General features: G+C 37.3%; 1 protein-coding gene across 1 annotated transcript; it reads left to right on the forward strand.

Annotated features, from left to right (window-relative positions):
* The first annotated feature begins 1,071 nt into the window (after nucleotides 1-1,071).
* LOC150081053 (uncharacterized) lies at nucleotides 1,072-23,850 on the forward strand. The gene is made up of 2 exons (XM_090380900.1): nucleotides 1,072-1,486; nucleotides 22,940-23,850. Exons 1-2 carry the CDS (start codon nucleotides 1,072-1,074, stop codon nucleotides 23,848-23,850), a joined length of 1,326 nt encoding a protein of 441 aa, XP_090237026.1.
* Nucleotides 23,851-24,059: the final 209 nt, after the last annotated feature.

Below are 24,059 nucleotides of genomic sequence, written 5' to 3' on the forward strand. Positions count from 1 at the left end.
CATTGTTGGTGGGTTTTTAGTATTGGTGTGTTTTCTATTTATGCACTTGAACAGAAGTTCTTCTGCCCAACCTTCGTAACCTCGCTGTTGTCTATTGGTTGAAGCACTGTACTGATGTGATATAATAAATGGATACTGATAATGTAGTGAGGCCTCGTAATGAAGAGTACCTAAGGCTTCTGAATGCCAAATGAAGAGTTCCACTAAAAGACGATGCTAGAAGTGACTCTATATTCTTAGTGTGAAGCCGATATGGTTGTTGTTGTGTTTTAGGGGCGACTAAGGTCATATTGCTCCGTGTATATTGTTTGTAAATAGCGTGTGTTCTGAGGTCGATTTTCTGTTTGCTGGAAGAAAAAACCCGTGTTTCCTGGAGTAAAGACCATTCTCCCCTCGCTTGGGACCGACTAACTCATCCATGTTGTGAAAAATGCGCCTTAAAAATTTCTCACATCATCGACGGGACTGGAACTGCGGTCTTTTCCACCCTGTGTAGGGAGAACCGTGATGATATCAACTGTGCTACCCAAGAGGGAAGTGTTAAGCAGGGGTCAACTGAATGCAGTGAACCTCAGCGATCTCGGATTTTGGCCTATACAGTATATATTTTTTTATTCTTCTTTTTATGTAGTGATAACACGCTGCAAGCGGTATTTACTCCTGCGTGATCACTGCCTAGCTACCGGAACAGTCCACTCCTAGTATTAAGCAAAATAAAATACATATTATTTGGTGTTAGAATTTCTCATCTGATTGAAATATGGCGCTCTCAGTTATAAATAAAAAAAAACATAAAATAATAATGACTAAAAAGGGATTTAGAGATTTAGCTTCAGACTACGGGAAATGTCTTGTTCGGAATATAACTTGTTCGTCTAGTAAAATAATAATTTTAAAGAAAAGTTCATCCCGCCAGGTGTCGTACTTTTGATGCTATGACTGGTGTGCTTAAGAATGTAATTGAACGTGTTACGTGTAAGTAACAGCGGGATAATTAAAGTCGTCGTAGTATTGTTTTTTTGTTAAATGGATAAATAATAGAAGCTAGAGAATTGTTTTTCGCATTCAATAATGGACTCTTCGTTTCACGCAGGTAATGTTACAACTGGCGCAGTTCGGACTACAGCATGTGATTCCGGTTCTTGTGCACAATGTGACTATAATAGTAAGAATGAGTGTATATCCTCCACTGTTCAAAATGCTACCGCGGCTGGAGCCATTAATCAAGTTAAAAGTGAGGAATGGGAGGCCGAAGTTATTGTTCCCGATAAAGTTTATGGGGAGGCGAGCCATAATTTAAATACTGTTGTGAAAACTGAGCCAGTTTCTGAATATGTTTCTGAGCAGACAAACGATGAAATACGAATAAGCTTTAGTCAGTTAATTAATGCAGGACAAGCGAATGAATCTGGTGGTGACCCAGACTGGCATACACAGCGGGGAACATATACCGAGAATAAACCAATCACTTGTGAAAGAAATTCAGGTATTTAGAATTTCTCTAAACTGATATTAAATTAATACGTAAGATAAGTGTTGTTAGCAAAGTTTTCGCTTTCGGTATTGGTATAATGAGAAATTTTCTGTTGTCCAGAAAGGCAACTGTATTCACTGTGAGGAGCGTCTAGGGGAACCGGGTCAAATGTTGTGCGCCCAGTGACCTGTGCTGACTCACCCCTGCTCATGTTTTATAACAGATTTATTTTCTCAGATTAAACTCACCTAAACAGAATGCATATATGAAAGTATACAATAGAGTATTTTAGTCGAACCAAAGTTATAATTTAAGGAAACAACCAGCATCAAAATTTCAGCAGGGTTTTTTATTTTATTTTAAGTTATATTTTAGCATTAGCATTACTAATGGCATATGATGTGAGAAAGCAAGCTTGTAAAGCATTAGCAAAAACAAAAAAAAAAACTCCACTTTCCATTCACCTCACCACCTGCTCCAAAACTTTCTCCAGTTCTTCCTTGAATTTATTTAAGCTATTAATTCCGCACATTCATTCTGCAACTGTCTTTCATCAATTTCAATTTACGCCCCTCAATTCAAGCGCATGATCTGAGCAAGAGGAAGAATCCTATGAGAATTCATTTCGATCAAACCATTTAAAGTCTTATACACATTAATAAGATCACCTCACAGGTGCCTAGTCTCTAGAAGCTGCAACTTGCAGAACTTAACCCTTTCTTGGTAGGAGCATCTCTTTGTTCTCCTCACCAACTTCGTTGCTCTTCTCTGTACCCGTGCCAGCAGCTCAATACATTCTTCCTAAAATTAGGTCTCCAGACCTGTATGCAGTACTCTAGGTGTGGCCTGACCATTGCCTTATATAAGGGGATAATCACCTTATCCGTGCTAGTAAAAGTTCCTGTATATCATTGACAAGATCTCATGAGCTGCTCTGGCAGCCTGTCTGCACTACTCCGACAACTTCATATCTGATGGCACAATTACCTCCATACCTTTTTCATTCTCCACTACCTGAGTGTAGTCTTGCACAGTTGGTACATTACTCTGGGGTTACTGTTACCCATATGCAGTACTTTACATCTTGTCAATGTTAAACTTCAGTTGCCACCTCTCAGCCCACCTGCCCAACTTTTCTAGATCCTGTTGCAGTAGTATGCTGTTATTAACAACCTTGCCAGCCTTTGTATCATCTGCAAACTTAGACATTAAGCCTGTTCTTCCTCCATCAATATCATTGATAAATACAGAAAACAACAATAGTCCCAACACTGAACCATGGGGGACTCTACTAATAACGCTAGTCCACGAAGAACAGTGTCCATTGATTACCACTCTGTCTTCTCCCATTTTATATTGCTCCAATTTGTACAGCAGCATTCTATGTACAACAGTATCAAAAGCTTTCCTAAAATCCAAGTATACGATATCAAAATTATTTTTTGCATCCAGTTCCTTTGTGACCACATCACAGTTTCCAATCAATATCCTGAAAGAGGCCTCTGAGGTCGGGAAAACTCATATCTAGGAAATTAACTCGTACACCGACCATTGAACAAAAAGTAAAAAAAAAGTAAAGTGCAGCCATTATCAACCCACTGCAGGATGGAAGCCTCCTCAACAATTCATACTGAGGGAAATGGACCATAATCTGCCACGCTGGTCCAGTGCGGGTTGGCAGATCGACCGTATTCAGCAGTCAGGGGCTTGAACCCCGGTCTACTCAAAGAGCGTGTGTTACTGCACTCCCGCTCCTGCCCACTCGGCTAAATCTACTGTAACTAAAATTTTTACAAATAGTATAAAAATATAAAACAAATTATTTACAATTATTTACAAATCTCCCCGGAGGACGCTATTATTTTGGATCATGCACACGGATACTGGGAGCGTAAATGGCTCGAGGGTTTACGGATTGGTTCATCCAGTAAGAATACCATGAATAGAGATAGAGGCATGCGTATTCATCCTATTTTTGAAACAATTGTATTAAATTCGGATGAACGATTTTCTTTGCCACGTACCCGAGACATTTCCGCTTCCGGTTTTGACCATGTGCCAATTGAACCACGTGTGGAAGTACAGTGAACCTGCTATTTAAGGAGATGTTGCAGAAAGTTATATTACTGTTGAAGAAGAGAGCTGACGCTCTCGAAAGCTCCAGGTTTTTAGCGCTTTTAATTTTATATTTTAGCTTATTTTATTGTAAACGATCTTTTATTACAGTTTTTAGTATTCCGTAATGTACAGTCATTAGTTTATTGTAAATAATTTGTTTTATATTTTTATACTATTTGTAAAAATTTTAGTTACAGTAAATTTTGTTCAATGGTCGGTGTATGAGTTAATTTCCTAGATATAGTTTCCAATCAGATTGTTCAGGCAAGGTTTCCCCTTAACAAATCCATGCTGTCTGAACTATAGCTGCAGTCTTGTCTAGATGATCATGCATTGCTTCTTTAACTAGAGACGCCATTGCTTTCCCACAATAGGAGTTACGTTTGTAATTACTCGTGTCACCCTTTGATCTCCCTTTGTGAAATGGGGATACATTTGCACTTTTCCAGTCCATTGGGACCTCCCCCAAATCCAAGGATGCTCTCATAATTATGGCTAAATGTTTGCTTACTTCATTGCTGCCTCTCTTAATATAACTAGATAGATCCCACTACTCCAGGTGCCTTTCTTATGTTTAACTTCAGCAATTTCTGCTCCACTTTGCTCTCGGTTATTTCAGTCATTTAGCTCCCTATTAGAGGTGGATAAACTTTAGGTCTCCATTTCTCTATGGAATTCCTCCTGTGAATGTAAATCCTAAATCCTGAGTAGGAACATGAACAGTTGAACCATCGATATTAAGTGGACCAATCTGATTTGTCCACTTTCTCCTAGAGTTTACATAAGTAAAGAAGTCTTTGCGGTTTTTCTTTGCATCCTTTGCCAAAGATTTCTCATAATCTGTGCCTTTGCCTACCTAACCTCCTTTGTGACTTGATTACAGACTAGTTTATATCTACCATAGGCTTGTGAGTCACCTGATAATTTATTTACGTCCTATGTATTTTTCTTCTCCGCCACTAGCGTCATTAAGTCATCTGACATCCTTTGTCAACTGTGTGGAACTGTATATCTAAAGGCCTATGAAATACTCTCCATCTAGCTGTTAATAATATCTTTATTGCAGTCAGTGAAAATTTTTTTACATTTATGACAGATGCAATGCCCATAACAGCAACAATGGTTAGAATGCCAAAAGCATTTTCTACTGCTCATCTAGCTCTGAACAATTGATAATTGAAAATTTTCGTAGTTTCATCTCCTCCAGAATGATGTCTACTATAGTGCCGAAGCAAGTATGTTTTAATGAAAATGCTTCATATCCTACAATAGCATGTGGCCGTGGCTCACCATTTTTAAATAAGGCAGTGGCAGCAAGAACATTGAGTTGATTGAACTCGAGTTTTTTAGTTTGAAAAACACTTCAATTGCAATAAATTTATAACAGCACAGTAGAATGAGTTCCCTTATAATTGTAAAAAGTTGAGCTTGCATTAATCGGGCGCTGAATATTTGTTTTCCGTCTATGGCTGCAGTGCAGTTTGTGAAATTCCATAGTTCCTTGTATTTATCTGCTGACTTTTTCCAAAGCTCTTCGCTTGGTTCTGACATTGCAGTGGGCCCCAACTTATGCCAAATGGTGTCACACACACATTGATCACTGATTTCTGAACTATACTGAAACTTAACTGGAATTGGTTCTTGAGGTTGTCACAGACATTCTCTCAGATATGCCAGACAAGCTGTACTTGCTACCTGGGAGTCTAAAACGCTGATTGAACTGATTTTCGGGTGACACTCAAGTAAAGTGGACCCAATTTCGATGAAGTCCGGACGGTCTGTGACAGCCAAATCCTCTGCTTGCACCTTCACGATGGTGGGACTGTTAGTAACCCTGGGTATAACCTACATGCACAAGCACACGGTGGGTGACCCAACCAGGTGTGACCCAACGTGAGCAGGGGTCGAGGTGTGGCGCCCACACCACATGGAGGAATGCTGCCCCTCTGTGTTACCAGGCAGTAATAGGTGGTAGATAACTCTCATCAACCGGTGCAATACCACCACTTTGCTTATTGGAGGTTCGAAGTGGTGGAACCCATGTTTCGTCTCCAGAGCTAAGTTCCGGTGAACCCATCCCCATCTCTTCCATCATGCAGTATGATCGATGACTTTTGAGGTTATGATGAACATCGTGGTGAGATCCAATCTTCCTTACATTTCAAGGGTACAGCTCTAAAACAGTGTTCGCAGGCCGGCCGCTACTTAGTACACCAGACCGAACCTATTGGTAACACTCTAGGAGGCTTCCGGATCAGCTAGTGTATAATCTTGCTAACTGTACTCTGCCAGATAGTGACTGGAGGGAGTCCAAGTAGTGTGTATATGGGGGGGGGGCATTGTCGAGGCCATGTTATGTCAAGGATCTGGGTATATTCTTACCATGTGTACGCCATATCCAAAAATTTCGTTACTTCATTCAGCATGTCCCTCCCACTTTTTCTTACTATTGAATACACCATGAATTGTCAAACTAATAGAGTAAGCTTATCTGTGAAAAGATCTAAACCCCCTAAACACTTCCTAATTCATTTCACAAATATACATGGTCTCAGTTCTAATCTCAACGATGTCCATTTCCACTTGCAGTCTGCTAAACCCCATGTACTTTTTCTGACAGAATCTCAGTTATCAGTTGATTCAACTACTGCTCATCTCAGTTGCCCAAATTATTCACTGTATGATTCCTTTCACATCAAAGGTGGTACTTGTGCATATGTCCGTTCCGATATTCCCTATCAGAGACTTGGTAATTCGGAATCTTCTCTGGCTTAAAATCTTTCTACCTCATTGTGTCAAATTCATCTGTTGTCTTTACCCTTCTCCAAATTTCACTAATCACTTGGAGCTCTTTGACTTCCTCTCTTTGCAACTTGACTTCCTCCAGTCCAACTTTCCTAACAGTGCGGTAATTTTCCTTGGTGATTTTAATGTTCACAACTCCAGCTGGCTTCTGTTTTCTAGTCACACTGACCTAGCTGGTCGAGTTGCTGAGGCTTTTGCGATTACTAATGACCTTGCACAGATTGTTCATTTACCTACAAGAATACCGGACAATCCTAACCATTCAGCCAACACGCTTGATCTTTTTTCTCACAAACAACCCTTCTAAGTACACAGTTGAAATGAGAGGTCCTTTAGGCACCTCAGATCACAACTTAGTGATTGTCTCTTCTCCAATGGAGCCTTTATCTCATGGCTATTCCCAACCTCATATTGTTTGGCATTACAAGAATGCAAAATGGGATGATCTGCGAGATTTCTTTTCTTCTTTTCCTTGGTCGGACTACTATTTCAAAACTTCTGATGTCAATGTTTGCTCAGATTGTTTATCAGTGAAATTATTCTTCCAGGAATGGAATCCTTTATCCCACACTCCACTTTAAAATCTCGTCCTTTATCTAAACCTTGGTTTTCCAATAAATGTGCTAATGTTGTTCAAGAGAAGAATGTTGCATATCGTAATTGGCTTGTTTCTAATTCTTCAGCTTCATTTTCTGCCTACACCAAAGCTCGCAACAATTGTAAAGCAGTTATTAATCAATCCAAACTAGATTTTGAACAGGCTAAGAGTAGAAAACTTGCTTCTTGCCCTAATGGTAGCCGAGCATTCTTGTCTCTTGCCAAAGCTATTGGCCGCAACTTTTGCCAATCTCTGCTTCCACCTCTGTCCAAACCAGATGGTTCTGTTGTCACTTCAGCCAAGGATAAAGCTGACCTGCTAGCATCCCATTTTTCTTCCAACTGGTGTATTAATGATATTGGTAAAACACCTCCCACCTTTACCAACATGCTCCATTCAATGCCTCCTGTGGTCTTCCGTCAAAAGGATGTCAGAAGGATTTTGACAAATCTTGATATTAAGAAAGCTCCAGGTCTCGATGGTATTTCTCCACTTGTTCCCTACATCCTATTGCAATTACTTCTACTCTTTCTAAAGTGATGGAGAAATCAGTTAACTGCCAACTCTTAAACTACCTAGAAACCTGTCTGATCAACGATCGCCAGTATGGATTCCATTAATGTTGATCCACCGGTGTTATTCTGGCTTATGTTACACCCATTTATGGACTAATTCACTGGAAAAGTTTGGTGAAACACAAGTAGTTGCTCTTGACATCTCAAAGGCTTTTGATCGTGTTTGGCATAAAGGTCTTCTAAACAAGCTTCCATCTTATGGTTTGCCAACTATTTTTTGTAATTGGTTATCCAGTTTTCTCTCTGACCGCTCACTGATGGTGATAGTAGATGGCTCTCTTTCTTCTAACTTCTCCACTAGTGCTGGTGTCCCCCAAGGTTCAGTTCTTTCCCCCACTCTTTTTCTCTTGTATATTAATGACCTTCTTCCATTGACTGGAAATTCTATCCATAGTTTTGCCGATGATATCTCATTGCATTCCACTTTCCATTTGAGAAACCTTGCCCTGCTCAATCAGCTTCAACTTCTCGAAAATCTGCTACGAATTCCTTAAATGCCAGTCCCCAGGTAATTACTCCAGTGGGGCAAAGACAACTTAGTTGATTTCAATGCTTCTAAAACTCAGTCTTGTCTTATATCTCGCAAAAAGGATTCTTCTGCTCCTATGCTTATCTTTGGTGACACTCTGATTTCTAGGCAAAATGATATATCTCTTTTGGGGATTACCCTGACTTCTAATCTCTCTTGGCTCAAGCACATTCAAATATTGCTTCCTCTGAATCTAAAAAACTTGGTTTTCTCTTTCGCTCTCGGCGTTACTTTTCTTCCAAACAGCTGTTCACTCTGTACAAATCGCAAATTCGCCCTACCATGGAATATAGATACCACATATGGGGTGGTGCTCCCAAACCTCTCTCAGGCTTCTTGATTCCATTCAGAAGAGGGTGGCACTTCCATAGCCAGGTGGGCAGGAGCAGCAATGCATAGCACACTCTTCTTGATTAGACCGGGGTTCGAGCCTGTGACCACCAAATACGGAGGATGCGAAAAGGTCAGGAAATGACTACCGCATATCTCCGGAGCAATATGTCCTTAGTTGCTAATGCTCCTAAAATCCAAATAACAACAACAGAAGAGGGCATTTAAGTTAATTAATGATTTGTCTTTAACAGAGTCTCTCCCCACTCGCTGTCTCATAGATGTGCTGTTTCTGCTGCATGCCTCTTCTACAGATATTTCCATGGGCGCTGTTCTTCTGAATTGGCTTCTATAATGCCTGCTCTCTCTTTCAAAACAGTCCGAACACGTGCCGCCAACATCCATTTACTGTCCAACTTCAAACTCACAGAACCAACTTTTCATCTTCCTCGTTTATTCATTCAACTGCCATTTTCTGGAACAACCTTCCTTCATACGTATTTCCTGAAAATTATAGTCTACAGAAGTTCAAGTTCAATGTCAACAAATATCTTCTTCCGTCATCTCAACCTCCAACCCAAGCACGGCACCAAGTACTATAGGTTCTAATACCTCATGTTTGGGGTTTCATAAAAAAAAAAAAAAAAAAACTAAAACCTAGGCTTCGAAAAGAGTTACTGGTTGCCAAAAACTTGAAAAGAAAATACTATATCAATAAAATTTTATTTTTATTGTTGTAAAATACTAATCTCAATCATTATACTTATAGTTTTTTTTTTTTTTTTTTTCGTTTTTTTTGTTCCAACTTGTAAGAATTACCTTTAAGAATTTGAGTATTTTATCATGTTATCAAAATAAGCTCAAAGTGTAGACAAAGACCTCAATATTATTTCCTGGTAGGAATCACATATTCTTTTTTCTGTTACAGCTGAAGCTGTGAAAAGCGGTTCGGATAAATTACAAAGGTGCTTCTTGAATGCACTCAACGGGTGTCGTATTAAGAAAAGTGGAGATGCAGCTAAGAACAAACCTCCTTGGAAATTCGAATCGCAAATGTCATTACTTTTATCATCCTTAGACAGCAGTAAAACTCAAAGCAACGTAACTGGCGAGGACAATATACAAGATGATCAGAACGACAATGAAATGGATAATAATTTACAAATAGATAATTCACAAGAGGATAATTCAGAGGAACAAGAAATCAACAGTTGTGGCAGTGCAAACCCTGAACTATCTAATACACAAAACGAGAGTTCATCAGATAAAAATGAAGAAATTTCATCTCATGTACAAATTATTAAGAGAGGAAAATGGGAAGGACGTCATAATTCTATTCAAGAAATGGTAAATACAATAAAGGAAAGTGCTATGCCAAGAAAAAGAAAATTTGAAGAGAAACATAAAAACATAAGAGAAATGGATGAAACTGACATGTTTTTTTGGAGCATGTTGAAAATGACAAAAAAGTTACCATTTATTGAACAAGCGAAAATTAAATTACAATTAAGTAATGCTGTTTTGAGTGCACAAGTAAGAATATCTGAAAACCAAAATAGTACAGTCAACAACACGAAGAACGTTGGTTCTCTGCATATTCTGACGCACCCTTGATTTCGACCAGCTGCTCAGCATATTCACTGTAAATGTCCAGTCATGCAGATGCTCAACAGACCAAATTTTGGGTCATGTCGCATTGCAGGCATGGAAGTAAGTCTACTTTATAGATTTTGGGATGCTAAACACAGAAATAGTGCCTACAATGGCAGATTGGCTCTTGTTTTTGAAAAAAGTAGTTTTTTATATCTATACATGATATTTTTTATTTATATAGCAATAAGGTGGAGCTACAAACATACCTATATCAAACACAGGACCTTTATGCCTTTCGCTTCTATTCAGCTCCGGGAGCATCCTTTTCACCATCTAACAATAATTGGCTAACGTGGCAGCACTCCATTTGCTTTTGCATTTTTGTTCCATCGCTGTGATGTCTTGATGGAAGTGCTCATGTTAGTCGCTGGCGACACCACAGTTTGGTGGGAAGAAATACAGGTGTGAGTGCAAGAAATGCAACTTCAATGACATGTTGCACTCCAGTTTTTCGTAAGAAGTAATGCGATCTTCCAGAAGCTGCCTGTAGTTGCTGGCTTTAACAATTCCTAGAAAACCAGTCAGAACATTTCGAAAGGCTTTCCATGCTGATTTCTCACTATCGCTGAGGACATGTTCAAACTCTTCGTTGTTGAAAAGTTGCCTTATCTATCGGCCAATGAAAAAGCCTGCCTTAATCTTCTCTGTACATCTTGGGAATTTCTCTTGCAAGTATGTGAATGCAGGACTATTCACTTCCAATGCCTTCACAAAATTTTTCATGAGCCCTAGTTTGATGTGGAGTGTTGGAAGCAAAACTTTATTTGGATCTACTGGAGGTTCAAATGCTATGTTCTTCATTCTGGATGTTAATGATTTTTGTTGAGGCCAACTCCTCGTTTCGTGGTGCATATCCGTGGCATGACTATCCCACTCGCAGAGAAAGCAGCATTACTTAGTGTAATCTTTTTTATGGTACTAATAAAATGGTGATTACCTTTAAATCACAAAATATCTGCCACTCATACTTCTGATAGTGTACATCTAAGAGGATGTTCTCCATGTTTGTGTGTTTCTTTTTTGTGGACGGCATATGCAAGAGGTATTGAAGGCAGCATATTTCCATTGTGTAACAACACAGCCTTAAGGCTGCTAACCGTAGAAGCATCTATAAGTAGTTGCCTTACTTCGGAAACTTGCCTCATATTCTTTGCTGCCATTAGACCATCAACATCTTTACAAATTACAACATCCTTAAAATTAGACCTTACAAACAGTTAGTTCACTTTCTGTTTGATAGATTTATCATAGTCTTTATTTCGAGTATGAAATGTTTTCATGATCTAGAAGATTCCACTGTTGTAGCCTCAAGGCCAAAAGCTCTTCTTTATTCTTCAGCAATTCGAGATCCCTGATGAGGTCATTAAGGCTCACTTTCTGTGATCTTTATGTTGTTCAGAAGGATGAAGGCTTGGACAAAATGGGGGATACCTTGACATAGATCAGAATTTCTCAAACTGTGTTCTGTGAGATGTGAACAAGTGTTTCGCGAAAAATCGTAATTAATAAATAAATAAATTTTGCATATTTGTAGTGTACACCACTTTTGTATCATTATAATATTTAACAAATTTTTTTTTCAGTTATTAATATACTGGCATAGACTGCAGAACACTTTATTTTTGCAGGCTTTGCATAGATATGCAAAGTATGCATAGAGGTAATGACATCTACGAAAAAGTAGCAATGTTGTGATCTAGTATGCCATTCGTATGTGATTTAGCAGCCTGGAGTACATGGGTTGAAGGAGAGGAGGAAGCGAACCAATATCATAACTAAACTCACTTCCTTGTATAAATTTTTTTTTTTTTTGATGAATTATTAGTATTTCAAAATATTATTATTAAAATATGTGACCATCGATTTGTGGGTGAAAAAAAAGGAACTTTAAAATGAGAAGCAAAGTACTTCTAGTAGTGTAACTGTGGTTGATGAAATGAACACAATATCCTCACACTTCAAAGTGAGGATGAACAATTGCAGCCTTTTGTTCCCCAAAAATCCAAAGTGTGAAAAAACAGGAACCAACGAATAAAAGACCAAAATGAAAGTATAATGACAGTTATTTGAATTTTGGCTTTACATGTTGTTGGAAATAAAGATGATCCTTATGCACGGTGTGTCATATGTAATAAAATATTAGTAACAGTTCTTTGGCTACCGCTAAACTTCTGTTTTGTAAGTGTTCCGTGAATATGTTGTGAGATGAAGTGTTCCATGAAAAAAAAAAGTTCGGGAAACGCTGACATAGACGACCTCTGTACTTCATGTGTATCAAATTGATGTCCATCAGCATCTTCATCAATGTACAGAAAAACGGTCGGGTGGTTTAGGAATAAGTAGTACTTCACCGTGAGGTACGGGACGAATTGCAGATGGTATTTTGGGTACGTCACTGTCCACTTTTTCTTCATTGACATCACTTTTCTAATAAGAAGTACCATATAGAAGTAACAGTGTGATGTGATTTGTTGGCTCCCTCCATATCATGGGCACTTCTAAAGGCATAAAACGTCCCTTTCGATTCACCCACGCATTGAGTTTCGATGAACAGGTAGTGCATAATATGTGTGGAGCCCAGTTCTTGCCCTGGTCGCCTACTTTACACCCAAAGTACAAAGAAATAGGCTTTTTTTATGGCTCTACTTAAGGGATGTTTTCTTGAAGCAAATGTGACTTCTCCACATACGTAACAGACATCATCTGGACCACGGATCCCCAACCTGCGGGCCGTATGCAGCCCTGCCAGATGATTTCATCCGGCCCGAAAGACTATTTCATCTGCCTCGTGAAATTTATTCTATAGAAATCTTTTTTGGTTGGTACATATCGTATATAAGGATATTTTTAATCAAAATATAATGTAAATGCGTCCAAATATAATTTTGTAACATTGTTGCAACGCTGTGCACTTCTACTTGGCAGCAGTATTTCTTGCGATGTTGGAAATCCCAACAGTGCGAGTGCCCAAGGCTGTAAGTTTATAGCCTCGAGTATTTCCGGCAAACATGAGTTGTCAAAAAGTGAAATAGTAAAGTTAAAATAAGTGACTGTTAAAACAATTGCTAAACACTAATCTAAATATTAATCAAGTAAATGTTAGTGAAAGAATTGTATGCAATGCGTTCTTTGCAGTTTGCAATGTAAAGACGAGTACGCGTATTAATCTTTCTCCTGGTCAGCTATTCTCATTCCATAGTCGTCGGGTCGCTGCACTGATTATCATGCACAACAATTTATTAGTGCTATTTGTATAAATGCATATTATTTTTAATTTTTTTTAAACTTTGAATTTTTAATTTTAATTTTACCGAATCAAGATGTCAAGGAAATGAAAAATTGATTCCGAATGTTGTCTTCGATGAACTTTTGTCGATTAATTCTCTTTTTATAAGGGACAATAACCGATGTACCTGCCTTATATGTAAGGAAGCAGTTTTTGTGTTGAAAGAATATAATTTGAAACGGCATTATACGACAAAACATGCCTCAACTTATGATAAACTTCAAGGAGAGTTGCGAAACAAGATATTACAAGAGCTGAGCTTTGATTTCAAGAGGCAACAACAACAGATTACATGTTTCACTAATCAGTATTTAAATTTAATTAGAGCTAGTTTGTGAGCATCTCAAATCGTTGCTGAAGAAGGGAGGGCTTTTACTGATGGCGAGGTTGTGAAAAGGGTGTGCCTATCAATTGTGGAAGAAATATGTCCTGATCAAGTTAAGCACTTCACTGCTATAAGTTTATCAGCATCAACTTTAGCAAGAAGAATCAAAAACTTGTTTGTTAATGTTAAAGATCAGCTGAAACAAAAAGTTAGATTTTATAAATTTTTCGATTGCAATTGATGAAAGTGAAGATATTACCAACACAGCACAGTTACTCATTTACTTACACGGTATAAATCAAAATTTTGAAGTCACAGAAGAACTGGCTGCACTTGAAAGCTTGAAGAATAGAACCTCTGGTGAAAACATTTTATAGCGTATCAGAAGTGTTTGAAGACCTACAGCTTGATTGGGAATTGTTGACAGCAATCATGACCGATGGTGTAAAGAATATGGTTGGAAAAAATATTGGTTTCATCGGCCATGTTAATAAATATTTTGATTCCAAAAACATCGAAAGACCTATGCAATTTCATTGTGTTATTCACCAGCAATCGTTGTGCGGTAAATTTTTGTCTTCGAACTCAATCATGTTGACTGTAATTAGCATTATGAATTTTATATGCAAAAATGGCCTGAACCATCGTCAGTTTAAAATTTTCTTGGAGGAAATTGAAAGCGAATATGGTGATTTGTTGTATCATACGGAGGTGCAATGGTTGAGTCGCGGTAATGTGTTAAAAAGACTTTTTAAACTCAGAACCGAAATAGATATATTCATTAACAAAAAATTAAAACCAGTCCCAGAATTAACAGACTATAAATGGTTATGGGAACTCGCATTTTTAACAGATATTCGTGAACATTCGAATACATTGAATAAAAAACTTCAAAGGCACGATCTACTTGTAAATGACTTGTTCTACAATATTAAAACATTTCAGACAAAATTAGAATTATTTAAAAATCAAATTGAACAAAATTTTTCCCATTTTTTTTGTGTTGTGAAAGTTTATATAATAATATGCCCAATTGCGATTTTTCTACCGACAATTTTGTCCAAATTCTTGAATTATTGATGGAAGCATTTGTTGATTTTAAAAACAATAGAAAATTATTTACATTATTTCAGAATCCATTTGATGTAAATGTTTCACAAATAGATAAAGATTTACAATTAGAAATCATGGATCTTCAAAGTAACGATAACTTGAAAACATTATTGATAAAATGAAACATTAATTAACTTTTATAAAACTTTGACAGAAAATGAATTTCCAGAATTCCAAAAATTATCAAGAATAATTTCTATTTTTGGTAGCACTTACCTATGTGAACAAACATATTCAAAAATGAAATATATAAAATACAAACATCGATCAAGAAAGACAGATGAACATTTGCAAGACTTTTTAAGATTGGGAACTTCTACTATTAAACCTAACATTTCAATTATTGCTAAATCAAAACAACTACAAACATCTCATTGTTTGCTATTTCTATAATATCAAATGCGATTATAATAATAAAAATTGTGATTTTTAATATGACTATGTCTTTATTTACAATAAATATCCCTTGTTTATAATTTTTTATAGTTTTTATATTTTGTACACCCCGTTTGACCTGGTGAAGTCGCTAAAATTGCGTTTTTTGGTTTACAGTGTTTTTAGTAGTCAAAATTGCACTGACTCCGGCCCGCCATTTGTTATGAGTTTTCTATGGCCCTCTGATGAAAAAGGTTGGGGACCCCTGATCTGGACTATTCACACAATTATGGGGCATATTAATCTTACACAACACAAATAGTGTGCAAAAAAGTAGGAATCTCACAGAGAACAACTGTTAACTGAGAATAAATCACCCACTACCTAGCCATATTCAAGGATTACTGCAAATATGTGACCATGGATTTGTGGTTGAAAAAAGGAGCTTTAAAACGAGAAGCAAAGTACTTCTAATAGTGCAACTGTGGTTGATGAAAACGAACACAATATTGTCACACATCTGCAACAGAGTTTGAAGATGCATTTGAGGAGACAACTTATCACGTGATGCAGAGCAAAGTGACAGTTGCTGATCACGTGATAAGAGTGTAGTGGTACTGACACTGTGGTGTTTCCATGCATTTTGCCAAGAGCCTTAGTTGATAATGTAGAGTAACTTGCTAATATGTGACCCCAATTGTAATTTGAAAACAAGAGCCAGTTGACAAATTTTAATGTGATTTTAGTGTTCAGCAACATAAAATTAGTCAAGATTGGATATTTTAATTTTCATAACATTTTGTGTGTTGACCAGTGTTATTACAATTAACAAATTTAGAGATTGAACAAGTCAATCATTTCAATTTGTATAACTCATAACAATTTTTTACAAGTTCAGTTTTTAGTCGGTGTTGAAGTAGTGTTTTGTTGTTATTAAATTAAAAAAAAAAAAAAATGTGTTTTGTATTTTGATAGAATAAAGCCTTATTCAAAATTAAACTTACCTCAAACATACAACTAATTTTTCCTTAGCGTTGATTGAATTTCGAAATTGCATATTCTGCTGTTGTGTGTCATCCTTAATAAGATTACATAAGGTATTAAATTCTTTATTCATTTGTAGGTACATCTGAAAATGATTTTCATTGTCTTCTAAGTCCTGTAGTAAATGATGGAATTTGCCCTTTTCTGTTCTGTTCTAGTTTATGTAGTGTATCCATTGCTTTACTCTTTTGTTTTCTTTGCTATAAGGAAAACACATGCACTTTCTAAATCTTCTTCAAAATCTGAAGAAGAGGATGAACTGTGGCAGTTCATTTTGCTTGAGCCCTCCCCAAAGTGAACAACGCATATGTAATGTGATGTGATAATAATGTATCTCCTATGACCGATTTAGCAGTTTTCACTGAACAGTGAAATCACTTGAATTCACGTGACACGATAATAGTGGGTTTCTACCTTTAGGTGACCCTTGCGTGCAACTCTGGGCTGTCTGAAGAATGATTGGTATAACTTCCATATGTCCTATCCTTTAACTATCTCTTGATCCACCTAAGGATCTTATCATAATCCCAACTTGCTCTAATTCGTTCAGTAACTGGTTGTTGAGAGACTATGTTGGGAGCAATGGTATAATGAGAGTGGGAATAATCTATGACAAATGGAATGTATGAGCAAGTGTGAATGGTTTTTTATGGACCATTTCAGTTCTCCTAATTGATTGGAGCAATTGGGAGGAAAACTCACCACGCGGAACAATTTTAAAATCAACTGGGTGATTGCTGTTTGTATCGGCATGTTTGGAAAAGTACTAGGAGAAAGAATATTGTATATCTGATTATCATTCTTGAATGAGATGATATCATAGGGCTGACAATACAAGAACTATTACTAGGAAGTGATCTGAGTTTTAAGTTGGATGATGAGAAGAGAGGTATCAATTGTTAAAGGCAAAGGAATGGGTTTTAATTTCAAGAAAGGAAGTTTATTGCAGCTTTGCTTGGCCTCTGTCAACAGGGAAAATAGCCCACAGCACGAATACATTAGAATTATGGTATGCCTTTAAAGCTGTAGTCACAGAAGCCTTGAAAGCATATATGCCATTTAGAAAATATATCACAAGGAGGCCAAAATAGATTAATACTTACCTGGTAAATCTAATAAAGCAAAACAAAAGATGGCATGGGACAATTACAAAGCGGCGAAAAGTGCTGAAGCCCTATAGCAGCTACATGTTTATCTTGATAGTTCTGCAGAAAGAGTTAGGTTGGCAAAGGCAGATTGAGAAAATCGCCTAAGTGAGCAAGGAACTGGGACAAGTAATTTTTCGTTTGTGAATTCTAAGAATAGAAGGACTTTTGTCTGATGGTCATGGGAAAGTCTTAACTAATGCAGCTGATATTGTGGACAAAATGATCAGGTACTTTGCATCAATATTTACAGAAGGGCCCTGCACGGCGAGGGGAAACTGCATGACATTAGTGATATTGAAATTTCAGAAGATTATTTACTTGGAAAAACTTGAGTCTAATGGCGAATAAAGTTCCTGAAGTTGACGGCAAAAACTCACTTATTTTTAAGAGAAGCAGCAAGAGAGTGCATTGAACTGTTAAAGTTAATTATGTGGGCATTTCTGAACCTTCAATTCAAGGGAATTTTTCCTGGGTCCAGGAGAAATTCCCTTGAATTGGAGTGCCAGTATATTGCCAATACATCAAGGCTGTTCTGAGAGTAAAGTGGGTAGCTACCAACTGGACAGGCTGGCTTCAGTGATGGAAAATCATGGAATCAATGATCAGGAAATGCATAATGATTTTATAAAGGAGAAATCATTTTAACCAGCCTGATAAGCTATTTGATACTCACTCGTGAACTGGATCATTTTTAACCAGCCCAGTAAGCTATTTTATAGTCACTCTTGAGTTGGATGCAGGAAATAATTTTGACATTGATTATTTACTTGGGTTTCAGAAAAGCATGCCGACCAGGCTAGCCGGGTGGGTAAAGTGCCTGCCTGGCAACCCAAAGGTCGCGGGTTCGATTCCCGCCTCGGGCTTGGATCAATGTACTGCAAAAACCTTGGGAGGTGCATTATGGCCACAGAAGCCTATGCGCCAACAACTACAAAAAAAAAAAATAAATAAATAATCAGAAAAGCATTTGACTCTGTACTACATGAGAAGTTACTGTATAAGCTGGAACATGTTTGAATCACAGGAAAAATCCTTTGAAGAATTGCAGGATAGAAGGAGGTGAGTAATGGTGAGCAGAGGGTGAGTAATGGTTGCTCTTCAGATTGGGCAGATGTAAGATGTGGGGTTCCCCAAGGATTGGGACGGGGATGATTTTGTTGTTTGTGATTGTCATAAATGATATTGATGAAGGGTACAGGGCATTATATCAGAATTTACAGATTATGTCAATATTAATAGAGTAGTCAATAGTGAGTGTGAAGTAGTGTGTACTTCTTCAGGATGACTTAGATAGGCTTCATGGGATGATCATAAAAATGGAAACTAAGTTTAATGCAGCAAAATGTAAGGCTTTATACTTGGGGAATAGTAACCCCAAAATAACTAATACATTTAGTAGGGTTGTATTGGAAATAGTAGAGGAAGAAAGGGATTTAGGAGTTATATGGTCAGACATGAAGTTCTCTAAGTAGTGTAGTTAGGTGATAAGGAAGCTTCGTGGTATCTTATTGATGATTTAGTATACATTTACTTTTAGAGATAGGGTTATCATAATCCCATTGTACATGGAAATTTTAAGAATGCACTTGGAATACTGTGTTTGGGTATGGAGTCCGCAACTAAAGAATGATATCAAACTTAAGAGTCCAAAGACAGGCAGTGTGCCTGGTGAGATTGGCAATGTGAGGAAAGACTTTAGCATTAGCATTAGTAGAGGCATATGATGCAAGAAAGCAAGCTTATTCAGCATCAGCCAAAAAAAAAAAAAAAACACACACCACTCCCATTTCACCCCTCCATTCGTTCGAAATACCTGTCCAGTTGTGAGATATGTGGATTGTTGAGATACTTTCAGATATGTGGGTTATAGAGTTTGGTAACTGGAATGCTTTCCTGGCATAGCTTCCTCCATAAAGAAAACTCTCTCTGCATGTGTGTATGCATAACTGCACATAAATAGGAATTTTAATTAATATTCTTATTTATTAATTAAAATTTATAAATGTGCCACATCATCAGATGTCTTTCACGAAATTCTTCATCTACAGATGAAGTAGCATTTGGTACACATTAATCATTAACCTATCAGAACTAATGACTACTCACAGATTGTTCATTTACCTACCAGAATTTCACACAATCCAACACTTTTGATCTTTTTCTCACAAACAATCCTTCCAAGTGGTTGAGGTGGGTGGTCCTCTAGGCCAGTGATTCCGAAACTACTGAGATATATGGATGCTTTCAAAAAAAGTTTGTGGACCTGTGTGTGTGTGTGTCTGTCAACACTGAGTTTTCTGGAAAAAAAATTCAAAGTTTTATGTTTAAAACAACTTAGCTTTATTCTTATTTTTACATAAATATATAATAATAACTTTATTTATCATCAATTTGCTATACGTGGAACGAATAATTTGACCAGTTCCAGAGGGTCTGTTTTGCGCACCCCCTGGAACTGGTCTATAGACCTACAGGGGTCCGTGGACCCCAGTTTTCCAGTTTGGGAAATGCTGTTCTAGGCACCTCAGATTACAACTTGATGGTGGTCTCTTTTCCAATGGAGGCTTTCCAGCCTCGTCGTGTTCAGCATTACAAGAATGCAAAATGGGATGATTGCGAGAATTCTATTTGTTTTTCCTTGATTGTATTACTATTTTAAATCTTCTAATGTCAATGCTTGCTCAGATCGTGTCAGTGAAATTATTCTTGTAGGGATGAAATCCTTAATTCCCACTCCATCTTAAAAATCTTGTCTTCTTATATAAGCCCTGGTTTTCTCAGAAATGTGCTAAGGCTGTTCAAGGTAGTGTTCCATAACCTCTGACATGGTGCTGTGAAGAGTATTGTAAAGTCGTGGTACCTGCGTGTACAGGTGAAACTTACAATAAAGATCCTATTTATATTGCAGTTGGCTTGCATCCAAATTCCAGGTTCATTTTCTGTCTATACTAGAGCTTGCAATAACTGAAAATCAGTTATTAATCAGTTCAAACTAGATTTGAACAGACAAAAGTTTAGAAAACTTGCTTCTTGTCCAAATGTAGTCAAACATTTTGGTCCTTTCCCTTCCTAACCACATACTTCGATCTTTTTCTCACAAACAACTCTTCCAAGTATATGGCCAAGGTGAGTGGTCCTGTAGGCACCTCAGATCACAACTTGATTATGATCTGCGGTACCTAGAGGACCACTCACCTTTTGCCTATCTCTATTCTCACCTCTGTTAAAACCTAATTGTATTGCCACCTCAGCTAAAGATAAAGTTGACCTGCCAGCATCCTTTTTTTTAAAATTCTTGTTTGTTTGTTGTTTGGTTTTTAGGAGCATTAGCAACTAAGGCCATATTGCTCCGGGGATATGCAGTGGTCATTCCCTGACCTTTCCGCATCCTCCGTATTTGGTGGTCACGGTCTAATCAAGAAGCGTGTGCTACACACTGCTGCTCCTGCTCACCTGGCTATGGAGGCGCCTTAAATCCTTGTGTTGATCATGTTGTTAAGCCACCTCCTAACATTCTCATTACACTCTATTCAGTGTCTCCTGTGGTCTTCTGCCAAAAGGATGGCAGAAGAATTTTAAACAATCTTGATGCCACGAAAATGCTAGGTCCTGGTGGTATTTGTCCACTTGTTCTCAAAATCTGGGCTCCTGACCTTCTGTTCTTTGTCAAATTTTTACACTTTCTTATTCCACTGGTGTTTTTTTTTTTCATTCTGCTTGGAAATTTGCTCATATCCAGCCAGTTCCTAAAAAAGTGCGACTAGTCCCTCCCATCCACTTATCATCCCACTGTACTTCTACTCTTTCTAAGGTAATGGAGAAATATATTAACCACCAACTCCCAAACTATCTAGAAACCTTCCTTTTGATTAATGATTCCCAGTATGGATTCCATCAGTGTCAATCCACTGGTGATATATTGGCTTATGTAACCCATCTATGGATATATTCAAATATAGAATTGCGATTATTTATAGATGCTTCTAAGGTTAGCCTTCAGGCTGTGTTATTACACAATGGAAATATGCTGCCTTCAATACCTCTTGCGTGTGCCATCCACAAAAAAGAAACACAAATATGTAGAACATCCTCTTAGATGTACACTATCGGAAGTATGAGTGGCAGATATTTTGTGATTTAAAGGTAATCGCCATTTTATTAGAAAGATTACGCTAAATAATGCTGCTTTCTCTGTGAGTGGGATAGTCGTGCCAACGATATGCACTATGAGACGAGTAGTTGGCCTCAACGAAAATCATTAACACCTGGAGTGAAGAACATAGCATTTGAACCTCCAGTAGATCCAAATAAAGTTTTGCTTCCAGCACTCCACATCAAACTGGGACTCATGAAAAATTTCGTGAAAGCTTTGGAAGTGAATGGTCCTGCATTCACATACTTGCAAGAGAAATTCCAAAGACTTAGTACAGAGAAGATTAAGTCAGGCTTTTTCATTGGTCCATAGATAAGGCAACTTTTCAATGATGAACAGTTTGAACGTGCCCTTAGTGATTATGAGAAATCAGCATGGAAAGCCTTTCGAAATGTTTTGACTGGTTTTCTACGAATTGTTAAAGCCAGCAACTACAGGCAGCTTGTGGAAGATTGCTTTACTTCTTACGAAAAACTGGAGTGTAACATGTCATTGAAGATGCATTTCTTGCACTCATACCTGTATTTCTTCCCAAACCTGTGGTGCCACCAGCAATGAACAGGATGAGCACTTCCACCAAGACATTGCAGTGATGGAACAAAAATGCAAAAGCAAATGAAGTGCTGCCACGTTAGCTGATTATTGTCAGATGGTGAAAAGGATGCTCCCAGAGCTGAATACAAGCGAAAGGCAAAAAGGTCCTGTGTTTGATATAGGTATGTTTGTAGCTGCATCTTATTGCCATATAAATAAAAAATACTGTACCTTGTGTAGATATAAAAAAACAACTTTTTTCGAAAACAAGAGCCAATCTGTCATTTTAAGCACTGTTTCTGTGTTTAGCACCCCAAAATCTATAAAGTAGACTTACTTTCATGCCTGAACATGACATGACCCAAAATTTGTTGTTCAGTGTTATGAATTGAACTTCAGGTAACATAATTTCATGTGTACAAGATGATATTAATGAAGTAATAAACTTTAAAGAGGGTGTGCAATTTCCATAGTCACAACCGTATATTTATATCACAAGTTATATAATAGTGATGTATATTCAAGATGATCCAGGTAAATTCCATCTATCTGAAATGTACTCCATTGCAATACAGTTTGGGTTTGAAATTTTGCTCTTAATTTTCAAAATGAATGAAAAAGTCCAGAATTTTTTCTTCCCAAAAATATTACTTTACCTAGTTTTTTTTTTTTTTTTTTTTTCCCTGAGCTATGTGGATTTGAATTGGAATAGACTGCAAGAGTAAAAATTGAAAAATAAAATATGCATTAAAAAATTATTTTATCGTGATTCATTTGGAGAAAATTCTGTGAATTGATATGATAATATTGAATCTTTTAATATTAAAGGATGTTGTTATTGAATAATTTATTAGTACTTAAATTCTTTATTTTTTACAGGTTTACTGGGGTTTAACTCACATCCACATCCTATCTTTCATCTGAATAATGTCAGTTCTTTTAGCCAGTATCAAGAAAATGTGGAATCGAGACCCCTTACAAGAGTGCCTTGTGAGAGGGGGGAAACAGCCAACTTTACGCGTAATAACCTAGTTTCCGTAGCTTCAACTTCATTGCGATATCCAGAAGCTTATACTAAACAGAATCTTCCAGAAAAACAGCCAGATCATAAAGCATTGTGGCCTTGCCCATCTTGTTGTGTGCCATTTAAGGCTGCAGTTTTATTGCAGGCCCATCTGAATTCACATGTGGAAGAAGGAAAGAAATTTCCATGTGAAATTTGTGGTAATTGTTTTACTTCCCCTGAAAAACTTCATGTCCATAGTAGACAGGCTCATAAAGTGAAATCTTATTTCTGTGAAACCTGTGGAAGTGGCTTTCAGTATCATCATAAATTATTAGAGCATTCTAGGACTCACACAGGAGATAAACCATTTCATTGTGATGTTTGTGGAAAGAATTTCTCTAGAAAAAATCACTTAAACAGACATTCCATGACCCATACAGGAGAAAGGCCCTTTCCTTGTGACTTGTGTGGGAGGGGATTTTATAGAAAAGATAAACTATTAAGGCACAGGCGTATTCACACAGGTGAGAAACCTTATGCTTGTTTGTATTGTGCAAAGGCATTTTACAGGAGGGATGGTTTGATCCATCATATTAAAATGCATACTGGAGAGAAACCTTATTCTTGCACTCATTGTTATAAAGAATTTGTTGAGGAACGGGCTCTTAGAAGGCATAAATGCTCTTTTGAAAATATATGTGGAAATCATAATACATCCAAAAACCAGATTCCAAATCAGCCTGGATTATTGCATTTACAAGGGCTGCATCAACAACAGCAGTAATTTCAGGCTCATAGTAAGTACTTGTGCTCATCTTTAGAAGTGTTAAATGTTCTTTAAAATCTGTATGGAAATAATAACATATGTGAGAGCAAGATTCCAAATCAACTTGGATTCTTGTAGCTGCAAGAGTTATAACAATAACAGTACTGATTTCAAAGTTTAGTGACTGGTATAGTTGTAGTATCAAATGAAAGTTACTAGATGTGGTA

The sequence above is a fragment of the Mastigoproctus giganteus genome, chromosome 9, assembly GCF_048544385.1.
Source record: "Mastigoproctus giganteus isolate SK-2022 chromosome 9, ASM4854438v1, whole genome shotgun sequence".
NCBI lineage: Eukaryota > Metazoa > Arthropoda > Arachnida > Uropygi > Thelyphonidae > Mastigoproctus > Mastigoproctus giganteus.

Excerpts from the sequence above, each read along its gene's own strand:
- LOC150081053 (XM_090380900.1), top strand. The coding sequence starts at position 1,072 with ATGGACTCTTCGTTTCACGCAGGTAATGTTACAACTGGCGCAGTTCGG. Across the intron at positions 1,487-22,939 it reads CACTTGTGAAAGAAATTCAG|GTTTACTGGGGTTTAACTCA; the intron begins GTATTTAGAATT and ends TATTTTTTACAG.